General features: G+C 37.2%; 1 protein-coding gene across 1 annotated transcript in view; it reads left to right on the top strand.

The window, feature by feature from the left end:
* The first annotated feature begins 4284 nt into the window (after positions 1-4284).
* The window catches only part of GLIS3 (GLIS family zinc finger 3), a 119488-nt gene continuing 98657 nt past the window's right edge, over positions 4285-25115 (top strand). The window contains exons 1-2 of the mRNA XM_041486184.1: positions 4285-4481; positions 8751-9867. Coding sequence (XP_041342118.1) covers positions 4351-4481; positions 8751-9867 — 1248 coding nt within the window. The 5' untranslated portion in view covers positions 4285-4350. The remainder of the gene's footprint in view (positions 4482-8750; positions 9868-25115) is intronic.

Raw genomic sequence — 25115 nt, 5'->3', positions numbered from 1 at the left:
CAAATGTGTTTTCAAACAGCCGTGGTGAGTTTAATCTATGTGAAGAATGCATTCACACAATCTGCTTTATTCCTATGGTCTCTGTCCTCTTCTGTATTTATGGTCTTTCAACAAGTTTTTTTGCTTGTGCCCTGTTCTCCCCATTTTGGTGAACAGAGAGTCCACAGAAACAAGAGTGGAAGCCCAATACAAGGGAAGCATTAAAACCAACCACTTCCAAAGCTCTTAACATGTACATTTTCTGTGTATGTGTACACAGAAAATCCCCTAGGGAAATTAACTTTTGCTCTCTTGTTGTAATTCTTTTATTTCTAGCTGTTACTCTAACAGTAGCAAGAGACAGGTTTTCAGATCACTTTAGTAGCTTTGTTTCATAGTAATTAGTTCAGTAGCTATAGAATTTATTAATCAAAGAGATGTTTGAATTCGATCCAGTGTTATGTATTTGGTATGTATGTAGTGTGTTTCAGAGCACCTGACAATTAAAACTGGTTTTGATTTTATATGTTTTTGTTGACCATGATTTATATATGGAAAGAATAGTTTACAATTTCAAAGGTTTGGTGAAGTAGTTTCATTTTTTAACCTGAGATACTTGGAAGAATGAACAAATGACTGCTCTTAACATAAAGAAATAGGCAAAGAAATTGGTTGATTTCCTTCAATATCTGATAAAAGAAAATGTTTTTTAAGTGAAACTGATTTCATATTGGACTCTTCATCCAAAAACTAAGAGAATTACATAAATTAAGAAAGTCTCATCTAAAATTCTGTGTATCTAAAGTACTTGTATTTTTCTGCTTTCTTTGAATGTTCTTCAGAAGATTGCAGTGAAATAATTTTGCATTTCAAGGATGGGTGAAGCTTAGCTGTTAACCAGCTAAGAGAATAAACAGGGAAAATAGGCAGCCTAATGAATGAGGAAGTGAATGGATTAAAATATTTCCATAATTTTTTTTACTGTTTCTACTTGTTTACTTTTACTGTTATATGTTGATAAGGTGAAGTTTTGACTCATGTGTTATGTTTATTTAGACTAAATCACCTGCTCTGGTCAGCTGTAATTCTTACAAGGAGCTACTGTAGGACTGATTCCCCCTCCTTAGTTGTTGTTGGCTTTATTGGACTGTCTCCTGATCTGTATCCTAGTAAAAAAGAAAAGAAACTACTTCTTTTACTTATTTAAAATATTTGGTTACATATTTTTCTTAGAATCTGCAGTGTCATTTAAACTCACTGGTACCCTCGTGAGAGTTTCCTGTTTATCTCAGCTGATGTGGATTCAAGGCACTGAGGAATTTCTAGTTGTCCTTTCACTATCCTGACATTTCCAGGCTTCAGGACAATGATACAGGGAACCAGGTCTGAACACTCCTCTGGCACTCTGGGTATGTGATGCCATATGCTGGTGCTGGACATAGTTATTCTGACATTTATCCTGAGCTTTTGAACACATGTTCTGACAGCTTTCCTTTCAGCAGCAGATTGCTGACAGGCCAGGTCCACATTGCACCTGTTTAACTTTATGCTAGATCAGATGTGGTCTGTACTTTTGTAGTGGGCTTGAAGTCAGCATAAGCTTCCAGTCTTGTGCTCAGACTTAGTTCAGCATAGATGGGATTGTACGCTGCTGCCTGATTCAGATCAAATTGATATTGTTCAGTGACCTGCAGGACATGGACAAGGTATTAATGATGGTCTTTTGACACATTTGTGCCTATATGAAGCAGCTGATGAAATGTTATGACTTTGCTTTTCACAGCAGCAGCCTTTTACTTTGCAGTCTCTTTCAGTGGTGGGAGCTGATGATTTATTTATTCTTCCATGATAATCTCCCCTGCCTTCTTTTCAGTGGAGGAATTGTAATTCTTTTGTCATAACAGCAAATGTTTGTCAATGGTAAAAAGAAGAAAGCCTTTTGCTTCTGTTTCCACATAAGAGTGGAAGGCTTATGTCAGTCCAGACAAATGTTCATGAGGACTAGAGTCTTGAATAACTTTTGTTCATCATTCCAGTAATACACTCTCCCCAAAGTACTTAATTTCTCATGTTTTCCTTTCAATGGCTAGCAATGAGGCCAATTTTTCTCATCATCCTTACCATAACACAGCAAATTTTCTTACCTGCTGTTGGCATCCCTGAGGTACTGTTTATACACAGATAATAATAGCAGACCCTGTAACTGAAAGGGAAACCAGAATGCATTGAGGATGCAACTTTCTGTATTTAACAGCACTGGTTTGACACTACTTCCTTTTCTGGTTTTTCTGCTGGGATGTGTTTTTTTCCAACATGAAAGCTTCAAGCAGCTCAGATTTAATAATGAGTAAATAGTAATTTCACTGTATTGTTGCAGATAGTTATTTGAGATGACACATGGCCTTTCACTAATGGAAATCTGACAAATGCACAGTCCTTAATTTCCTGATATGATAAAGCAGATATTATTGTTAATACTGAAATTTGTTTAAAGGTGACCTTTAAATGAAGGGTGGATAATGGCATGTATTATGTATGTATGTATGTATGTATGTATGTATGCATGCGTGCATTACAACTGTATTTCAGTGTCAAACCCAGTCGGGTTTCCTACATGGTTATAGTACACTTCTCTTTTATGTAATTTGGTGCAGAGTGTCTTTGGTTCTACATACTAAAGGCACTTTTCTGAAACACAGCTAACTGAACATTTATGTACACACATACATATAGGCATATTATGTAGTATTATGTATTTTTTATAGTGTGAATGGGGCTTGTAAATTTATTTCACCCCATCCAGCTTTTTGCTAAGAGAAGTAGTGTTCATGTTAACATCAGAGGCAACTTACATTTTTTGCCTAATGTTTGCTACTGGTTCCAGTTTAATTCTCCATAACATTATAAAATCAACTGCTGAGAGGCACATTGATTCAGCTTTACTGAGTTCAAAATATGTACTTTCCTGCTTCACAGGAAAGAAATCAAAATACCTTCTCTCTTTCTTTTGATTTAATTGAACATCTGTAGTGGGAACAGACAGTAATCCTACAAGAACTTAAATGCCTTGTTGTAGTGTCCGCAGTGGAGTTGAGTGCAGAATCAGGAATTCTCTTTACATGTTTGTCCTTGGAAATATTTGATCTGGAGAGAATTGGAGGATTTGGATTTTCTTCCTTTGACTGGGAAGGCCATTAATGCCTTAATGTACTTCTCTCTGCAGTCTGCAACCCATTTGAAGAACCTGGAGAAAAGGTTGTATGAGTTGTATGCCCATATCAAAAGTAGATTTAATTTAGGAAAATGGTTTGCATAGAAATACTTTTCACTGTTTGTCCTGATGTTTCTGTCCTGCTTTGTGGAGTATTCTGAACAGGGAAGCAGCTAGAAATGTGAATTGTCTAATTATTGATTTTCAGCTGTGGTGAGACTTTGCTATATGTCCAACAACTTCCTTATTGTGACCTGCATTTTAACTTTCTAATCTCAATGTGTTTTAATGGAGGCGATCATGTAAACTACCACCTGTGATCTAAATCACAACAAAAGGTACACTGGGCATTTTGAAGGTATGTCCCAGTGGCCAGCTACCTTTTGTGCTACTGTCTAGGAGCTATCAGTTTGAGTCATGGCAGCAGTGATTAAGAGCAGACTGTGGCCTTTAAAGAAAGTCCAGAATGCTTCTCAGTTTCATTCAGCTCAGATTCCTCTACTTAGACTCCTCTGAGGGGTGCTGGGTTCCAGCTGTAACTCTCTCCTGCTAGTGAAACTACTCAGCCAGCACTGCAGTCTGCATGCGTATTGGTGGTCTCCTTGCTTTATGCATGGGTAGTGGTAGGAATGATGGAAGGGCTTGCAACGGATTGGAGCTGCAGGGTTTGGTAGGACTCGGGACATGGTGCTGTTCTGGCAGCCTCCTTGGGTTCTCTCTTCCTGTCTTCTTCATAGAGAGCTGTCCTTCAGCTGAAGGCTTTTTACCTGGTGCTTTTTCTGATGTTTTTCCATCATGCCTGGTCTTTAGTTTATGCACTTCAGCCCATGTTTTGCACATGCATAATCTATTAATTCCCCTGTAGAATATTGCTATTTATATTTTGAGAAGTTTGCAAAATTCTTGTGTTGGTCCCCTGTTTTGTCCTCATCGGAAGATTCCCATTACTTTCTGAAGTTTGCAAAGTGATGTGATAAAAATGTGGGAGTTAGATGACAGAGTTCATGGGATGCTATAATATGAGTTCTGTGCCCTGTCATGGGTTCATGAAAGATAAATACTAACCTGCTTTGTTTATTTTAGGAGGTCTTGGTTATGGACACAAGGGCAAGTCCATTGGAAAAGGCAGTGGCAACAATGCAATAGTCACCAGCAATCTCATGACAGTTCAACAGCTGGGACCTCTTTCACCTTCAGTGAATCACCTTTCAACAGCATGCAGCCAGATCAGCCCTTGCTTACAAAGGTCTATGGATGCTTCCAGCCTGGGTGCTTCTCCATCAGATATAAGGTCCTCAATTACCTTTTTATATTCAGTATTTTAAAAGGAAGGGGTTTTAATTCTTCTGTAATTAAAATGTGACATTTCTGGTTATTAAAATCAGAGAATCATTCTCTGTTATGCCATGGGAAATTGAATTCCATGCAATTTAATTCAGATCAATTATAATCGTACTTCATGTTTGTATCATTCAAATAATGGGTGAAATTTGGCCACACAAAATCTGTGTATGGTAGGACTTTTTATTACATAAAGGCTGTTTTATAGTCACAAACTAGATTTTTGTACTAGGTATAGAAAGTGTTATGGAGGATGAAATCAGAAATAGTTCACATGTTACCTCTGCACAGTGCTAAATGAGCCGTGTTGGTATCTTTCAAATAACATCAAGGACAGACAAAAAAACCATAAATGCTCTGCACATGTTCCTCTCTCCTCATCAAATGCATTTGCTTTCAAATATTTTTTTTTACCATCTGATAATTAATCAGATCAATTGTCCTTGAAAACTTGTTAGTTTTCCTAGTTCTGTTGTGTAGGTAAAGAAAACTGACCACTGTAAATGTTGCCTTTTTGTATCACTACCCCACAGATAAACATTTATTAATTAATTTTAAACACTTAAATAAGAGATTATGACTTTGAGTTTTGTCAGCAGACATGAATTAGAGGAAAACAGGTATTTGAGAACCACCCTATAAGTACATTAGGCACATCCCTGGATGTTAAACACACAGTGAAAAAATATTCTAATGTATTACTTTGGAATCTACATTCCCCATTGTCTACTGAGTTGAAATGTAGTTTTTGTTTACATAAGACCATAAGGGTCTTTATTCTCAAAGCAGTTTACATTTACTGTGTTACTTTATCACAAGCCAAGGAACATTCCTGGAATAATTAAGATTGGTACTTTGCAAATGGAATAAAACCTTGCTTTACTGTTAAGATAATTTTTAACATTTCTGTCACTTTAGTTGTGAAGACTGAGCCCCCTGGGAAAATTTACAAAATTAATTATGCTTCCTGTGTAGACATGTCAGCAAAAACCATTCAGTGCTAAGATGATGACAAATGACAAATCCAAATACATGCCTTTCAGATCAAATAAAACTGATGCTAGAAAAATACAATTACACAGTTGTTACTTACTTAAGTTTTAGGTGTGCCTGTATGGTTCCAAACACTGAATGAGTGGTTGGATGTATCATGTCAGTACTGAGTTATGCAGTTTTGATTTTATTTCAAAGAAACATTTACTAAGGGCAAACTCAAGTTGAAACTCTGGCAGAATCAAGGCTGTGGTGTTCCTAGAGTACCTTTTAATGATTTATCAATGAAGGTGTTATAAAATAAGTTTATCACACAAAGAATGTCAATTTCAGCAATTTTTACCTCAATTTGTTTGATTAGGCAAAACAAGTTTAAAGTCAGATTCTAACTCAGAGATTGTCAAAACAGTGTGGGATTTTTTTTCTTTGTGTTTTTGGGGAGGTTGGTTATTTGTTGTTTGGTTTTGAGCTTTTTTTTTTTTTTTTTAATTAAATTTCTTGAACTATAAACTGGTTTTGCCTAAGTGAAGTTGACTGGTTCTTCCTGGTCAGAGTGCCTTCTCTGGATTTTATCTCTCAGGCACTATGAACTGTGTTCTGGCAGCTCAGCCCAAATCAGATTATTTGTTGAATTTGCCAAAGCTGAAGTGAATTTTCTTGATTTTTACTGAAGGAAGAAAGAAACCAGTTGGCAAAATGAGAGTTTTGCTAGACATAGCATCCGATTCTGGTGTATAGACCATGGAGGATAAAACCTCCCCCATCTTTTTTGAGTTTCTGCAGAACTGTTTTGGAATATTCAGTTGTGTTGCATCAAACCAGATGTAATACTGCCATTTGCTTTGATGCAAGTCAGAAAAAGATCTAGGAAAGAGCAAAGGGTTCTTGGCTAGTAAATAGAAGACCATAAAAAGAGAGAAAAACATAGTTTTCACTCTTCCATGTTTATGTTCAGGATTCTGGATTATACTCTGACATTGTGGCCTCTTTACACAAAGGGAGAATACAATGTAATTGCAAGTAATCTCCTGTAAATGTTAATGAAAGATCTGGTCCAAACTCAAACTGGTTTAATTTACAATAAGCAGATGCACCACCTAATGCCATCTGAGATTCTTTCACCCTGATAGATCTGGTCCCTCATTTTCATATTAGGTGTATTTATTTTCCTCCTATTAGAAAACTACTTAGTCACAGTGTGGGCTGAATTTTAAATCAATCTTCATTTTTGGGGTTGGAATTTTTATTATTTTTTGAATTTAGATGCTGAAGTGCTGCAGCTTCTTCAGAATAGCTGGCTCTTCCTTATTGTATACTTGAAATTCTGGGCCAGCTTTTTATTTTCGTCCTATTATGAGACTTTAAAAAAGCAGTTTTTCTTCAGATTCACTGGTGGATATGCCCCTTCATGTTAGGCATTAGTAGCTTTTTGTATGACACTGGTTGTACTATGCATCTGCTTAAAATTCTTGTCAGTACAAAAATAGACTTTTTATTGATGCACAATTTCTTTCGCTTTATTCATAAAAGAGAAAATAAAAATTTTTTTAAAACCTGGCAGAACACCCCTACCACCTCCTTATATTTTCCGGCTGTGAATCATAGCATGGAGTTCAAACCTGTGGATAGTATGTTGGGGTCACAACATACTAGCACGATTTAATCGCCCTATAATGAACTGTGCTTTAGCAAAGCTCATTGACAACAGCCTAAATCAACTTTTTCACAAACAGTCATCCCTTTAGATCTAAATGGCACACAAGACTGACCTGATAGAGCAGTCTCATTTTTCTCATTTCTCCCAATACAAATTGTAGTCAGCATGCTAATTGTGCTTTTTGTCTGTAGTCTGTTTTGCAAGTGCCGTTTACACCCTGATGGAGTCACGTAAGGTCCATGACAGTACCCTGCCCTGACATTGAATCAGAACAGGATGTTTCTATTCTGATGCAGCAGATCAACCATGCGTGCCAGTATCTTGTGCAAAGGGGCATTTAACCGTCTCTCCCTCTGGTCACCACAGCAGGGCTTGCTGTTCTTTTAAGCTACATTTTTCCTGTTTGTGAGCTATCTTACAGATACAGCACCTGCAAACTACTTCCTCTCTCTCTCAGGCCATGCCAAGCTTCCCCTCCAGTGTCCTCGATCTGTCATTGAAATTCCGTGCTTCTTCAAAACGGTGTTGTTAAAATAATAAAACCAAGAATTAATTCTCAAAACATAAGATGCAGAGGCTTCTGTGAGATTGTCAGATTTGTTTGGATACATAACCAGTTCTTCCTATTGTAAGATCTCCTTAAAAATAGAAATTTATATACTGATAGCACCACTAACTGGTAGGGAATCCAAATGTGCCTGGGTGTGAACTGGAAATGAAATAAATCCGGTTAAGCTTCAGCCAGCATTTATAGCCATGACTCAGGGCACTTGATGCCCCTTTTATTTCTTTTTTATCTTTTTCTGTAGAAAACAATACTTTTAAGGGCCTGTATGTTGAGGGTTTTGAAGCTATCCAAAGAATATTTGCAGCATAAAGTCTCACAATATCTCTGTGAAAAATGCTCAATACCAGCAAGATTACACTTTCTTGAAAAATTTTGATTGCTGACTTGGAGGAAGATACATCTTCAAATCAAATCTAAGAAACCTCTTCAACCAGTTCTCCTACATTACTAATTTATTTTGTTTGTTTCGTAAAGTTAGATATTACCTGTATTTATAAACTTGATATATAAAACTGCTGTAGGGAAGTATTTGTAGTATTTGTATATATTACAATTGACAATTGTCGTTCAGATTGAATATCCATTCCCATTGGATTAGTTTTCTTTCTGTTTTTTTCAAGAAAAATAATAGATTACTTAAATCATTATGGGTTTCATAGAAGGCAGGAACATAATGCTTTGGCTTCAGAAATCCAAACCTATTTACACCACAATTGATGAAAAGACATGCAATAATTTCTGCAATGGAGGATCAAGAATCTTTACAGTAACTTTCTTTCAAAATCTTGAAGTTTTAAAGCTGGCTTCCTAAGTGACCTTTTTACACGTATATTACCCCTGTATAACTACTGGTACATTAACTGAGTGTGCTGAGCTTGAGCACCTAGTATTAGGGAGAGCTCTTCTCACATGTAGCCTTTCCTTATTTAAGCATGTGTGTGAAGGTAAAAGATCTACTTTTGAATTGTCTAACTGCTTACTTTATTATACTTTTATTTCAGGTCACTCTTGTCATGTGAGACTCTGGCCTCTACAACGTTAAGCTTGTCAGAAGGTCACTCCCCTGTGAGTGCTGAACAAGAGTGGTCACACAGGTACAGGACACTTTCTTCTGCTCCTCCTGACCATGGTTTACAAAATGGCAGTGACCTGGGGAACTTAATAAATTTTTTGCCTGAAGCATCTACATCCAGTAACTCATTACTGTCCTACTTATATGGCATGGAAAATAAGAGTTTCACTTACTCTAGTGCTTGCCAGTCCTCAGTCTGGTCTCAATCAGCCCACTCCAAAAAGAGAGCACTCTCTGTATCTCCTCTGTCTGACGGCATTGGGATCGAGTTCAATACAATCATTCGTACATCCCCAACTTCTCTGGTGGCCTACATCAACAGCGCCAGGGCATCGCCAGCAAACGTCTCCACACAGCCTGAGGTCTATGGACATTTTTTGGGAGTAAGAGGAAGCTGTATACCCCAAAACTGCTCTGTTTCAACTGCCCAGAAAGGCTTCCACATGGCGAATGGCAGTGTCACTTTTTCAGGGTATGTTGAGAATGGGACAGGTGAGTACCAGCGGATGCAGCAGCTGGAGCAAGCCAGCTTACAGATGGGTGCCACAAATAACATGGTGATCCAGCAGGGTGTGCTGCCCATGGACAGCCAAGCAATGGAGATCTTGAAAAATGAACAGCTGGATGACTTCTCAGGCCCTATTGGTGACATGCCTCTTTCATCCCTGGTGCTGCCACCACCTCCTCCACAAGGGCCGCCCCCGCCGTACCATGCCCACCAGCACTGCCATCCGCACGGCCTGCCCAGCCACATCCCCCCGCTGCAGGTGCTGCCTCCTGCCCCGGGCGCCCTGCTGGAGGAAGATGGCGAGCTGGACGATTCCAATGGCAAGCATGGCTGTTGCTGGGTTGACTGCGGGAAGCTGTATGACCATCAAGAGGAGCTTGTGCGGCACATAGAGAAGATCCACATAGACCAGAGGAAGGGAGAGGACTTCACCTGCTTCTGGGCAGGGTGCCCTCGAAGGTTCAAGCCATTTAATGCCCGTTACAAACTGCTGATTCACATGAGAGTCCACTCAGGAGAGAAGCCGAACAAATGCACAGTGAGTCTGAGTTCTGTCTTTCTTAACAACTAAAGGCTCTCTATTACTTAGGAAAATACAGTGAAGTTGTAATTCTGCCTTTGCTTCTCCCATTTAGTGGTGTACTTTTTAAACTAGTCTGTGAGAATGAAATGACTAGTTTGTTCCGTCTTTCCACCTAAACAGAAAGGAAAGCTGTTCTTTAATTTGATACATACCAACTGATATGATTAGTCAAAATGTTGTGTTTTCTATATTTATAAACTTTTATTGTAGACTGCAACAAGTGACATGGTAAACCTTCATAATGCAAAACTGAGGCACTGTCAGTACCTAAGTATTTGCATGAAGGATACATGCAGGAAAAGTGCTGCAGAATAAATGTCACAATTTATCCTGAGAGATTCTTGCATCATGTGACACCTTTTTGACTTGAGGAATTTTCAAGACCTTGCATAATGTTACCACAAGAAACTGAAAAGAGTTGGGCATTTTTAAAGGCAGTTGTTTGTTCTACTACTAAAATCCAAACCCACATACCTGTTTCCATTAGTGCATTAGGAATAAATCCCATAATAATTATTCTTTTCACAGATTCTAGCAGTGAGCATTCCACCCCTGAAGTCATGTTTTTCTAGCAAGAAAAGTTTCTTAGGGTCGCTGCCAGTCCGTCTAAAAACTAGGTAGTCACATGGGTTAATAATCTGGCTGTAATCAGTTTGTGCTTGGTCTCTAGTGCACTATCTATAATCTCTGTAATTTATATTCTCGAATTGCCTTTACATATGGTCTGTATTTTGGATGACAATGAGCTTAACCTTACTAAGTGCTTATTTAGTGTCGTCAGACAGCAACCTCACCAGTGCAGTTTTGAGTCTGCCGCATAAATGATGATGAATATATAATTTCAAGGAATAACCTCTGATTAAAAAACATATGTTTACATGTGGTGAAATTTGAATTGGTGCTTGGAGTCTATATCTGTGTATGCATTGTTGAATAATTTTTTTAGCATGATGTAGATGTTTGCTTATACAGATAAAAGAAGAAGTTTTTTTCTTTTATTTTGTTTTTTCAAAGGGCCAGTGTCCTGCAGGATAGAGTGGATACCTTTCCAGATTTTCATCCTGAATTTAAAGAACCTAGTAGAGATTGTGTTATGATGCTAGAAAGACTTTTTATCCTTCCCTTTTGTCACACCGGAGCCTTAACTCAGGCTCTCTGCTTTCTGAATATTTTTTAAAATTCCATAATATTCTTTTTCTGCTCTCCTCACATATTGGATCAGGGTATACCATTAATTTCAGTACTTCCTCAAGGATTTCTCGTCACATTTATGGGAAGAGAGAGAATGAGGAAAAAAAATTACCATGAGTTAAGAAAGTAATTTTTTAAGGGAATATCACATGTAATTAAAGGTATGGAGACAGACATAAGCGGATGAGTAAGGGCAGACAACAGGATGAAGAAAGAGCGCAGGAATGATGAAAGAGCACTGAAAAAGAGTAAATCCAAGAACCCAAGTCTTTACAATAGAAGAATTATGATGAAGGATCCTGTAATACTGGCGAAAACCTTGTGTTGGTAACACACTAAACTCCTTGCCCTCCCTGTTCAGAAAGGGTGCTTACAATGACCTCCTGATTGTAAAGCCTCCTTGAGGTGTGTCCTTAGCTTTGAAGATCATTCAATGTGTAAGTGGATAAGGTATTTCATATGATAAAGTTTTTGAAATTACTAAGCCAAAACTAAAATGCACACCAAGTCTTGCTGTGTCACCAAAAATATAAGAGGTGTCTAGATCAGCTTCTCAAAGAGGGATTGCTTTTTAAAGTGTGATTAATATTACTGAACTGAAGCAAGCATTGCTGGATAGCACCAAGAAGTTTGTGTATCAGAAGCAGCACTCACATACTTACATTTCTTTCATGCTGAGAATTGTAATTAAATGTAGGAATACAGAGGGTGATATGATAACCCTCATAACGTGAGTATAAATCTAGCATCTATGTCCCTTTTCTTGGAATAAGCAAGCAGAAATGTAATTTTTTAGCATGGTTTGAATGAAACAACTCAATGCTTTATTCCTTTACCAATTCACAGATGGTGTGAATTTGGAAAAAATGTATTTGGCTTTCTAATGTCCAGCAGTCATAACTTCTTGATATATTTAGGAAATTTGCTTCAGTCAAACATCATACCTTTCTCACCAAGCAGCGAATTTTCAATCATATCCATGCCATGTAAGGTTTTAAACGGAGACTTTAAGTGAGGTATTTGGGAGAACATTTTGGGCAAGATGATCATGAAGAATGACTTCCAAATGAACAAAAATTATGCTAAAGCTGAAAATTTTCACTATTTATGCTTTTAAATTTTTTAAATTTTATGAATTTATGCTATTAAGTGCAAAATCAAAACAATCCATTTATAATCTTTATTTGTCCATCTAGAGTCTTTCTATAATTTATTTTCTGGTTCTAGGTGTAGCTTGGCTGTTTCTCTGAAATTACTGAAACTAGTAGTCTCTATATCCACTGTATTTTGCAGTCTAGTAAGAGGAAGTGCAGTAGACCAAGCAGGAAAAGGGAAGGAAAAATGCCAAATATACATATATTATTTTAATGAACCAGATTTACTGTAAAGAATGTAATAGAAATAGTGAGTCATTAGGAGGAATTATCTTAATGTAGTCTATCAAGACATCCTGTAATCAAAGGCAGGCTATTACACCAGTCATCGTACTGCCATCACACACTGATCATTGTGTAAGCATTGCACTTGTTGGTGGTTCCCAACAGTTTGCAAGACACAATCTTCTGCCTGAACATAAATTGCAATGGGTCCTAGTCAATATACTGTCATGTCAGTATATTTACTTGTCAGTGTTGTTTATTTCTGTACTACTGTGTATTGAAGGTGTATTGTTACATATTGTGCTGTGTATCCCTAAGGACTACTGTGATATCACAGTGAGCTTTACATCAGCAAGATTTATGTGATTTCAGTATTTTTTAAGGTGAGGGTTATTTCTATGTTGTATTGCAACAATAGTAGAGATAACATGAAATTAGATACACAACTTCATAAGCTGAACTTTGTAACAAAATTTTATTATTGTCTATTATTGTTTTGTCATGATGAAATCATGTAGTTCAGAATAGACTTGCAGAACATCTGGGACTTCAACACTTTATATGCTTATCCTTAAAACCAGAACCATGCTTATAGTTAAAATCACAGTCAAGTGACCTCAGCATTTGTTTTGCCACATCTGAGTTAGTATCTATTTATCTATATAACAAAAAATTAGGGTAATTTTAAATTAAAGCTGCCAGCAATATTTTACTCTTTAGTTCCTGCTCATTCTGGATGAGCTGTCTTCTTTGATTCTGGAAGATAAAATTGTTGAAGGGTGAATAGTAATCAAATATCAGCACATAAAAACATGTGACAATCAGGATAATCAGTTCCGAACTTAAAGAATTTGTTTGGAATAGCAATTCTTTAAATAGTTGTTAAAATGCATTGGGTTCCCTTACTGTTCATTAAGCAACTTTCATGTTCTATTCTAACTTACATCACCTGGGAAGCATTCTTCTTTTCAGTGACCTGGTTTAGTGACTAAAAAGTTACTCATGACATGGTGCTACCACTACTACTACTACTACTACTACATATTTAGTATCTGCTCCTAAGCTTCTTCATATAAAGTAGATATAGTATGTTCTAATGTGTTGTATTTAATAATCTGTGTGTTAGCTTATACTTTTTTGGAATAAGTCAGAAAAGAAAAAATATGAAGAAAAGCTCATATCGAAATGCAAGTAGTAAGTACAACAGTGGCTGAGATATAATCTGTAATGTTTGATAGCAGTTATCTTGCAATGGCATTTGAGGCTTCCGCAGATTTTGTTTGAATTAGAAAAAGGCTGAATTCTCTTTAGCTGTTGAAACCTCAGAGCAGCAATTGGCAAATGCTGACCTTTGTTCTCTTTGTCTCTACCTATGAGCTAATTTTCTACTCAGGTTCACTCCTTTTGTAGTGAACATTTTTACTTTTTTAAGTTCAGCTCCAATAAGAGCTATTTAAGTAGTCTTATTGTCCTGCTATGAAAACATTAAGCTTAACACATTTATTCTGGTGTAAGCAGCAACAGCATGATGTTAGAGATAAATTCCAAGCTCACACTTCACAGCTTTATTCAGATGCACTAAGAATGCTTCCCCTTTTGAGGCTGAGTTCAGTCTTGTTGCTTTCTGTAAAGTCTGAGCTATGCTGCAGCCCAATATCTTTAGTATTGGTAGTACTACTTGACAACATTTTTTTTAGTGCAGCTATTTGATGTGATATAAACCCATAAAATCACTAGTATTCCTGTCAGATTCGAAGCAACATCCATTTAACATCTGCTAAATACCTAAAATTGTCCCACAACACATCTGCAAAGCATGTGAAACAGAATGTATGTGAAAAAGAACATGAAGCTTAAAATACTTTTTTAATGCCTTTTTTTTGAGACACGAGCAATGTTCTTGGGTGAGCATGAGTACTTGCATGGATGTGTGTATGTGTGCTGTTTGAAGAACATGTCCTTGGAAAATGGTGTCCAAGTGCAAATTTGATTAAAACCAGAAATGCATTCTGTAAAAATGATTGGGATTTTTTTTCCATCTTTGGGCTTTAGCATTGCGTCTTCATATGGTATCTTATATATGGCATGTGCAAATATTTTGTTTACAGTATATGCCATGTTTCTTGATAAGACCATATAATATCCTATATTGCACTGAAATTTTGATAAAATAGAAACTATAAACAATTTTGAATTTGTTTTTCCTTATATGTTTGCAGAAGATTTTCCACTATGCTAAAGTAGCATTTGAGTACATTGTCTTAAACAATGTCACAAGAATGTTAATTCAATTGTTGAGTCAAATTGCTGAAAATTAGAAAGAGCTAAATTTACACTTGCCTGTTGCTGATTCTTTCACTAACTCAGTAAACAAGCTGAAACAGAAATACCACAGAAAAAGCAGAGATGTATGATTAATTAGACTTTATGATGGTGTATGGATACAGAAAGTTGCACTTTAGTTGTCTGTTATAAAGCTAAGCCTCCCTAGCTCTCACAAGTTTGTGCAATATTAGTAATCTTCTGGTCATGGTTATGATGTCTTCGCTGTTTAAAGAAAAAGCGAATTATGAATTCTGGGTGTGCCTCCCCAAACAGCTCAAGCTCATGTGATCACATCAGATGGCATCTAGTCCAAACAAATGAATTTTGCATCTTTAGCATTGTACTAATGGTCTTTCAATATTATCCTTTCAGTGTGAAATATGTACTGTGTTCACAGTTCAAAATGTAATGATAGGTGCTTTTTCTTTGGCTGCTGAAGATGCACAACTTGCACTTGAGTTCAGTGAGGACAAGAGGGCTTCTGGCACCCAGGGTACTGACTTCAGTAGCAGAACATCTCTTGAAGAAATCAAAAATTGCAGAGCAAACTCCTTTCTACATGTAAATGATGACAGTGAAAAATGGTCGCCACAGTATCCAGACAGCCATGCTTTAGGTTTCAAAATAAAATGTTTTTGAAACATCTAACTTCTTTTTTTTCTTCTAATTGATAATTTGATTTTGATATTAAGTATTTGAATTAGGTTTTTTTTTTTTTTTTTTTTTTTTTTTTTTGTTTTTGCCTTTTGACTTATATAATTGAAAAATTTAAAACAGAACTAAAGCGAAATTTTGCAAACAGGCATATTTTTAGTTTCATTGTAATCCAGAACATGAATGTGAAGTATCCCAAAATAAAAATGAACATTCCTAATTGCAGAAACACTTATGTCTGTATGGAAAGGTGTCTAATTTGTTGCGTCTCTGTGTTTGTGGATAGGTACAAAAATATATTTTATTTATTTCCCTGTAGCATAATTTTAATTAAATATGTTTTATATATTTTTCATTGCTATACTAAACTACAAATAAATGGGAAACTTAAAAAATGAAGAACTCTTAAATTTCATCTACTTGAAGTAAGGAATCCTAAAACATACTTTGCATCTACCAGAATTTCAGCTACAAGAAATTTGGAGGGTTTTCTGGTGTTGGGTTTTTGATTGGTTGGATTTGGGTTCATGTTTTGGGTTTTTGCTTGTTTTTTAAACTTAGGTTTTAAACTAGAAAATTGCTTGAACTCAGATCTGAGAGGGTGAGGGGAAGGGGGCTAATGTTACTGTAGATGGTTTGGAGCATGTTTGTGTGGAGATTGGGTTACTCTCCAAGTCATAAAATCTTTATAGATAACTTCTGCTCTTTCCTGCTAATTTTCTTTTGCCTTTTCAGCATCCCTGTTTGGTTGGTGGCTGGACCTCTATCAGGAACAGAGTCAGTAAACTTTGAAACTTTCCTTTTAGTGATAGAAAAGGCTAACAATATCTGACAGGAAAACAGAAAATGCAAGTTATGATACAGTTACAGTAGAAACATACAGGGACCTTTCCCAGAAAACATGATTCTGTTTTAAAGCAAGGAAGAGAGAAGTAGAGGGAACTACTTAATAGATTGTGCCATCCATTGCAATGTTATTCCTTCAGAAAGGAAATACCATTTTACTTAAAAGTAAACATACTGTCAGTTATATTCAGGTGATTGACACTGATTTCCTAAGGATTAGTGGTTTAATTAATGCTTCTGGTGTTCTGTGGAAAACTTCCCAGACATCTAAGTCTTATGGTATATCTGTGAACATAGGCTTTAAATAAAAGTGTTGAGCACTAAGCTGCATAGAACAATCATTGGATTACTTGTACCAAGTAGTTAGGAAATGGAAAAATGCCAAATAGCTTTCTGCACTAAATATGTTTGGTGCACTACATATGTTGGAGTAGGTTGAAAACCAAACGCAAATGTATGCTGAAGCATTTGTACATCCTGAGGTACTCTTTGACATTTTTTCGTTATTCAGATTTAGTATAAGATACTGTTACTTGTTTAATGCTTAAAAGACTCAAGGGAAGGGACTGGTTGTGTTTTAATGGATAAGTTGCGAAGCAATAGTCTTGTACACTTCAGTGAGGTTTGTCCAGGCAGAATCATGCTCAATTCAGTGATTTCTATGACATGTCTGGAATCACAGAGCCATTTAGGTTGGCCTTTAAGATCACAGAGTCCTGCTGTTTACCCAGCACTTGGGAGAAGAGACCAACCCCCCTTCATTACAGCTTTCTTTTGGAAGTTGTAGAGAGCAATGAGGTCTCTCCTGAATCTCAAGCACAGTAATCCAAACACTGAGAAGACAAGATTCATCTTGATTCACTCTGATCCCTGAAGCAATTCTTACTTATTGCCATTATAGTCCCAATTACGTGTTGGGGGGTGGCGGGGGGTGGTATTTAGCAGGTGCTAAAATCTTGTTTGCTTTCACAGATACCTACTTGTAGGGTAGGTTTACAGAGAACTTGGACTGAATAAGGGATAAGCAGTGTTCAGAACACGATTGTAGTAGACTCTCCCTGTAAGTGGTTGAAATAAGCACCTTGAACAAGGATGCTACCAAATACCAGTGCATTGGAGTGCTCTGTCACAGAAACATGGTTGCTGTTCATCTTAGATTAAAAGGCTTTGAACAAACTGTTGAACTGTTGAACTGTTGAAACAAACTGTTGAACAAACCTTTCTGAACAGGGTGCATGGCAACAGGGTGGTCTTTTTAGAGCTAGTCACTGTGAATGTTCAGTCTGTGTCTGTATAGAGTGCTGGACTCCTTAAGAAAAGCAAATTCAGAAAGGAGCTAGTGAGAATGCTGTTGTGTCTGGAACTGTAGCAGTCCGTTAAATGCATCAGGATTTGCTAAATGTTTTTATAGCCACCTGGTGATTGTTTTCTGATACCACTTTTATCCACTCAGAATGCTTATTTTTCCTATCAATTAAAGACTGTTTCAATTTAGGGTTGATATTTTCTTACCATTGTTTTTATGGATATACAGCAATGTTATTCCATGAGTATTCAGCCCTTGAGAATTAACACTCATAATTACAAAGTTCAAGGTCACAAGTGAATCATTTTAGAGAAATGTCCCTGTGGTAAGAAATTTTTTTGAGTTGTTTTTTTCATGAAATGTTGAAATGTAATCTTACTCAGCTGTCCATGAAGAAGTGTGCTTGATACATAGAATAGTTATAAATAATTTCCCACTATCTCTTTTTCTCTTTTTGAATGCTTTCTGTTGGTCATCAACTGGCACAAGCTCAAGTCAAAATCACAGCACACTTTTGTGTCTTCTTGGTACAATTCTATAAGTATGTTAAAACAAAATTAAATTTCTTTTGCCCTTTATTATATTCTTTACTGCTAAACATTTGCAGAATTGCCTCCAATGTTAATCAGATGTTAGCATCAAGCAATACTACTTTTTTTCAAGGTCTGCTGTACTGTCAATGGATGTATTTTCCTCAAAACATTCAAATTTCTGTTTTAAGAAGTTGCAGCTATGCAAACAAGCTTATCTGGGCCAACAATAAAAAAATCATTGATTTTATTGTCACATAACAGAAAAAGACAAGGCTGCTTTTGTTCTATGAAAAGCCTGCTTTGCCTGCTTGCAAAAATGCGTGGATTTCTTTCCAATGGCTTTACATAATTGGTATGACAAAGATTCAGTCCTGTGATCCCTGAAGTTTCCAAGTGATTCAGGCGTCCTTGTCCAACTTTGTTTTATGTATTTGATGGTAATCTGTTACAGAAATTGGTAGATGGCATGAATATGAGGTCTGCTCTGTTTGTTTAAAGAAGTGGGATAAGCATAAACTGAATTAGAGAATATTTACGTTGAGACTTCTGAAATTACTGAGACCGCATTTTTAAAAATGAGCCACTGTTGAGAAACAAGGTTGCTCAGCTCTGACTGTGTCACAAGGACTCTTGAGTTTTGAATGACTGGATAAATGTGGTCTGAATCCATTATGTAAATTAACAATGTGAGCTGCTAAGTTGTGATGCTGATTTTATGCTCGCACCAGTGAAGCAGATCCAGTATCACATAAGTTGTCAAGGAGACACACAAATTGAGCAAATACTGTAGAAATCATTACAGTTGATAGCCCTGTGGGCACGATAACTGAAAATACTTAATATCTCCCCAATCAAGCTTAGACTGTTAAAGTTAGTTAAATGAATCTTTGTTAAGCCTGGGTTGGGGGATGTGGCATTTCAGTGAATCAGTGGAGAGTTTGGCTCCAAATTAAAAGCAAGCCGTTTGAAGGATTGTTGACCTGCTTTAATTGTGAGAAGGTTCTCAAAAGTTTATCATGCAAATTTGTGAGAGATGACATTTTCTCCAAAGGCAGACGTTTGCTAGTTCTAGTTCTGATTGTTACAGTAGCTGAAGGGCCACTGAATGCAACACTAATCTTGAATACCAAGTCTGAATTATCACGGATCTTAAAAATGGTGATGGCCTCTTTGGACAATCATCTCCTATAATCCTTCAACTATCTTCAGTGAAAACTTTTAGATAGTATTTGTAAGGCTTAGAAGACAGCAGAAATAAACTTATCATAGCAGGTTCTGTTTACTAACTTCAGTTCTTATACTTCTGTCATCATAATGGTAGTAGAGAACTTTTTTGGGTTTTTTGCATTAGGAAAGGAGAGATGGGTTGCTGAACCCATCAACATGGCTTTTGCAGCTGAATTAAGGTTCAAATGTTAACATTGTGTTATTTCATATTGTATTTTGCTGGTGTGACAGATCCTCTGTTACCATCAGGCAAAAATGGTATCAGCAAGGAAGTGGTACACCTGGACACTCTTTGAACCTGAGGGAGATAGAGAAGGCTAAAGTGACCTGAATAAGGAGAATTCTAGGTTGCTTATGTGGAGGAGGACAGTGATCATCCAGCCCTTGAAGACTTACATGGCTGTGAAGTTCTGATAGAATTTTATGTCTAAGATGTTAGGAGTATTTGAATAGAAATTAACTGCTGTGGTAAGGATAAATAACTATGAGAACTTGTTGCAGTAAAAAAACAATCTTTAAAAAGGAAGAAGGGTAAGACAAAATGGTGCTCTATTTAAACTCCCAGTAGATGAACAAACTGGTAAGTTATCCATCTCTAAGGCATTACCTTGAGATGATGTTTCTTTCTTTAATAGTGTGTATGTGATATAACTGAGAAGCATGAAGCCTTTAGTGGCTCAGAGAATGCAAAACAAGCTTGCAGCAGGGTGAGGCAGCTGCATATTACTTTCAGAGGTAATGGTGGAGTCATGTCTCAGGTATGAATACAGAGAGCATGTCTAGAGATATAGGGATGTTGAATATTTTTGCAACATATTTTTCCACCTCTGCTGGTGGCAGAGGCTGGAAACATACTGTAGTGTGTCCTCTTAGATAACTTGCTGCTTGCATGTAATTTCTTGCTGCTGCTACTTGTTTCTCCAGAGGATGACATGGAAGGATGTGGTTGAGTAGTTCAACTTTGACACGTTGTCAACTTTGACACTCAGGTCCTTCTCCAAAGAGCTGCTCCCCAGCAGATCAGCCCCCAGCCTTTGCGGGGTTATTCTTCCCCACGTGCAGGACCCTGCCTTTGTTGAATTTCAGACAGTTCTTCTCTGCCCATGTCTCCAACCTGTTGAGGTCCCTCTGAAGGACTGCACAACCCCCTGAGGGCCACTGCTCCCAGCTTTGTGTCATGAGTGAACTCACTGAGGATGCATCTGTCCCTATATTGAGGTTATTGATGGAACTGGACAAGTTTTGGACCTTTGGAGACACCACTAGAGACAGGTCTCCAAATAGACACTGTGACAATCACTATGACTTTCTGGGAAATAGACACTGTGACACTCAGTATGACTTTCTGGGATCTGCTGTTCAGCCAGTTTTCAATCCACCTCACTGTCCACTTGCCTAGTTCACATTTCCTGAGTTCACACTTCTTTGAGGATATTGTGAGAGACAGTGTCAAAATACTTGCTAAAGTTGAGATAGGTAATATGCACTGCTCTTCCTTCATTCATCCATATACTTGTTTCATTGTAAAGGCAATCAGGTTCGTTGCTGTCATGGTTTTGCAAAACCACTAGTGACCTTTGCTGTGAAGACTGGAATGACATTTGATTTCTTCAGGCACCTCTCCTGATTTCTACAACCTTTCAAAGATGATTGTTAGCAGCCCCACGATGGTGTCTGCCAGCTCTCTCAACATCAATGGATGCATTCCATTAGAGCCCACAGACTTGTGGATATCCACTTTACCTTGGTGATCTCTAACCCAGTTGTGCTTGACCAGGAGAAAGTTTTCCTTACAAAATTCCTTGCCCTGTTTTCCTGGGTCAGAGATTCCTAAGAGCTGGTCTTGTTAGTGAACACAGATGCAAAGAAGGTATACATAATTTTTTACTCATGTATGTGATTAGCTGCATATTTTGGTGAGAAAAATTTTGAAGCATATTATAACTGATAGAAAAAAAGCAATTGTTGAAAATTGGGAGTACTTTTTCCTAGTTAATTGTGGCCTGGAATCACTTAAATTTATACATTGGTCCTTATGGTGAAAAAACCTGAACCTTACAATAAATCAAGTGTTTGGTCATGTACAAGAACTGTGTGACTGGTGTGTGAAATCAGAGGGAAGAATAGGGAAGCAACAAAGAGCTTGATCACTTTCCTTACATCAAAGATAGCCAGGGCATTTTTATTGTGTTTTCTGTGGGGCATTGAGCACTTCACAGAGAAATACCCCTCCTACTGTCCTTGAAGCTGGCCTCTTATATCACCTGGAACAACTTACTGGCTATATTCAGGAAGTTAGGTGGATTTTATCATACCATTGTTTCATTATTTTAGGGAAATTCTGATAAGCACATGCAGGTGTATGGTACATGGCCTATACCCTGTGTCCCAGGGTATGCATCCCAGGAAGTGTGAAGTTTTTACTCACTGTCTTTCCCTGAGTCCAGAGCTAGTTGCAAATTGCATTCTTATGTAAAGAAGCTGTTCAAAACATGTTTTGATTAGTTTTGATTCATATTGTGTATATGAACAGACATTTTGGTTTTTGAGAACTGCATTTTTCTGAAAGCCCTATTTTTGTTTGTTATAAATATCTCTTTGTAGAATATCTCTTGTGTAAAACATGCTGGCTCCCTTTGCTGCCTATTAGAACAGCAAACTAAGTATCACAGTCTTGGCTACTTGACAAGTGTATGATCTTCATGGCTTCTGGTAATAAAAATATGATAGCCTTGCTGTGGATGCTCTTTGGTTTAAGTGGTGATATATCAGAATACCCACATGTTGGGGAGAATCACAAGTTTCTTTCTTATCTATTGTGAGAAATTATACTGTCTGACATGTTCATGGCAGAACATGAATTAGATTGCTAGAGGTATATTGCAAAGTAACACAAGTTTGAACCACTACAAATAGCTAAGTTGCAAGACTAATCTTTTCATAGATAACGGATTTATTTTGAGAAATTTGTGTGATGCAGAAATAGTTGAACAGAAATCAGTCAGAAGTATCACCACGCCCTGTAAAAATAGCTAAAGCTGACTCTGCTATAGCTGTAAACAAGAGTCTGAACTGAACTTTTATGAAATTCCAACTGGTAGTGGGAATTGTGTATTTTAAACGGAGCCAAGTAACAAAACAGCATATGCTGTCCTGTCATTTGACTTCCTCTAATAAATATGGCTGTTATTGCGTAACATACTTAGGTTTTTATACTAATTCTGGAGTATCTGCTTAACAGCTCTTCATTTATTAAGATATTAGTCATATCTTTTCCCCTAATTGAACACCTATCATCAATAATATAATAGCACTGAAACATGGGTGATTTTAGCATTTCTGTAAACACTGTCAAACATTTTTAAAATGCCTTTTTAAGTTAGTTGTAAGCAGAAGAAAATACCTCTGTGTTTCAAGGGCTGATAAGCTCTCAAAGAGAGATGAAAAAAGATTTCTCACTTCAAGCAGGAGGCCATTGATAGGAATGACAGCAAAATTCATAATCGAGTTTTCCTCACCTGCAGTGTAGAACAGGAGCTACAAAACTTGGCTGACTCTGGGTTAGTATTGACTGCTGACTTTTTTTAAAGGCATGTCTGCATTGTGTTTTGTCTGATGAAAGAAGCACTATTAAAGGCCGTAGTTTGCAGTCAATTAATCTCCTAAAGTAATTTGTTTGCCTGATCCTGCTGCCAGATGCGCTATCCAGGTACAAGCCACTTTTTGTGATGGCTAAAGAGACTTAGCTGATAAAGCAGTTTATTATGTTTCTCTGCTTTAAAGTACATTGATCTTGCTCATGGAAAATGTTAGTATTTTCTCCTTTGTTTGAACTGTACCTCTATGTTTTCAGTAATTGTTGTCTGTGACTTAGATCTCATTAGGATTATGCCAAGGTCACTGAATGGCATGTCAGCTTAATTACAGCGGCTTTCAAGCTGAACAGTTCTGACTCACAAATAGGAATTCACAGTTAGGTAAATGAACAATCTAAAATCTCCAAGCTGCATGCCACGCAATGCGTAGCTACATGCACTAAGATGCTTGAGTGAAGACTGTATTCCTTGGCTCCAGTGAACAGCAGCTAAATTTAAAAAGCCCGTGACTTGAAATGGGACTGAGCTCCCCAAGGATGGGCTATAAATTGCAGATTTTAGCTGTCTTATTTTAAACAGGTTAAAAATGAACAGTTTGTTTTCCTTATGTTATCCCACCTGGAAAGTTTTTCAGCAGTAGTGGTGTGAGATTTGTGGTACCCTAAAGGAAGGGTATCTGCTAGCAACAGAGTGACTTGTCCATTGCAAATAGTGAACTATTAAATAGTTCTAAGCCCTTCACAAGGGAAAAAAAAAAAATAAGGCCCATGTATCGGGTTAAAAGTCCAGTTCTTAAGAAAAGGCATAAGTAGCCTGCACTCATTCACCAAAGAAGTTTCCACATCTTGAAAACTATCTTATTGATGAAAACCTTCTTATAATCATGTCAGAGTATGTGTTATTGAATGTGTTTTGCACCAAAATCTAGCATCTTTCTGCAGCTTAATGACTCATAAGAATTCTGTTTGCAATGACACGCACTTCCAATTTTTAGTGATCTCTATTTCTTTTTGTGCTCTATGTTTTACCAAACCAACATCCACATATCTTATAAATCTGACTGTCATATGCTTCAAAAATATAATTGGCTTTATTTTGTACTTCAAAGGTCATTGCTGTGGTGCCTATCTACACAGGCATCAGATGCATCTAATAAAAAATGCCAGAATACAGAGGAAAGCAGAATACAGCAAGAAATAGAATCTTCTTTCATGCATTCCCGAGTAGATACATCAATAACTTTTATGATTTTGCTTATAGTCAGTGTTTATTCGGATTAGGTAACATTAACTCAGTTGTTTTTGAGTACAGATGTGACAAAACAGAAGTGCAATTTCTAGTTAAAAAAATAAAATCGTAGTGTACCTTTCATGTTGTCCCTGAAGTTAAAATAACTGAAGTGTCTGAGAAATTTCTGTAGACAATAGGTATGGTCAGTTCTAATGGCCAAACCTTGGCAATAATCAAGGACAGAATTGCATGCCACTATCAAGTAAATTATGGTCCAGGTCAAAGAGGCCAAGTAATGCACTCTTTCAAAGACCTTATCAAGATCATCTGGCATCCATTGGCTCAAAGCAGCAGTCAGAGAAAATTAAGCTAAAAATCTGGATTTGGGCTAGACTGGAAACATAAGCAGTTCATGAATAAATGGTTAAAAAGCAGTAGCTAGAACAGAGCACTAAAGACTAGTGATTTTTTTCAGAATATTGGGGCAGGATTTAGGATTGAGCTGTCAGTGAGGAACTCTGCTGTATCCTAGAGGGAGTAACCTGGTTGTTCTGGGCTACTCTGTCAGCTTCACGGTCTTGCCTTTCAGGTCCTGGAGTACTAATTTGTGGAAGCACAGAAGTGGCCAGTGTATCTTGGTTATTTTATTTACACTGAGCTGTTTCTAAATCAACTGTTCCTGATCAAAGAAGAGCAATAGACTTGTGGCTTTGTGCAATTGGTTGCCTGTCTGGGACAGATAATGTCCTGAAAGGGAAAAGAGCTTCTTGAGATCCTCTTAAGTTTTGTGGCAAAGTGTAGCTTCCACCTTGGCCTCAGTTATTCAGGTGTCTGAGAATTGTGCTTTGCTGCAGTGGTTTGCAGTCGCTTAAGTGACTAGCTAGGGGAGAGTGAAGGAGCCCCACAGATCATGTGC

Source organism: Pyrgilauda ruficollis, unplaced genomic scaffold (assembly GCF_017590135.1).
Source record: "Pyrgilauda ruficollis isolate IOZ18807 unplaced genomic scaffold, ASM1759013v1 scaffold74, whole genome shotgun sequence".
NCBI lineage: Eukaryota > Metazoa > Chordata > Aves > Passeriformes > Passeridae > Pyrgilauda > Pyrgilauda ruficollis.
The sequence above is the reverse complement of the archived record's forward strand: the minus strand, read 5'-3'. Positions and strand labels throughout refer to the sequence as shown.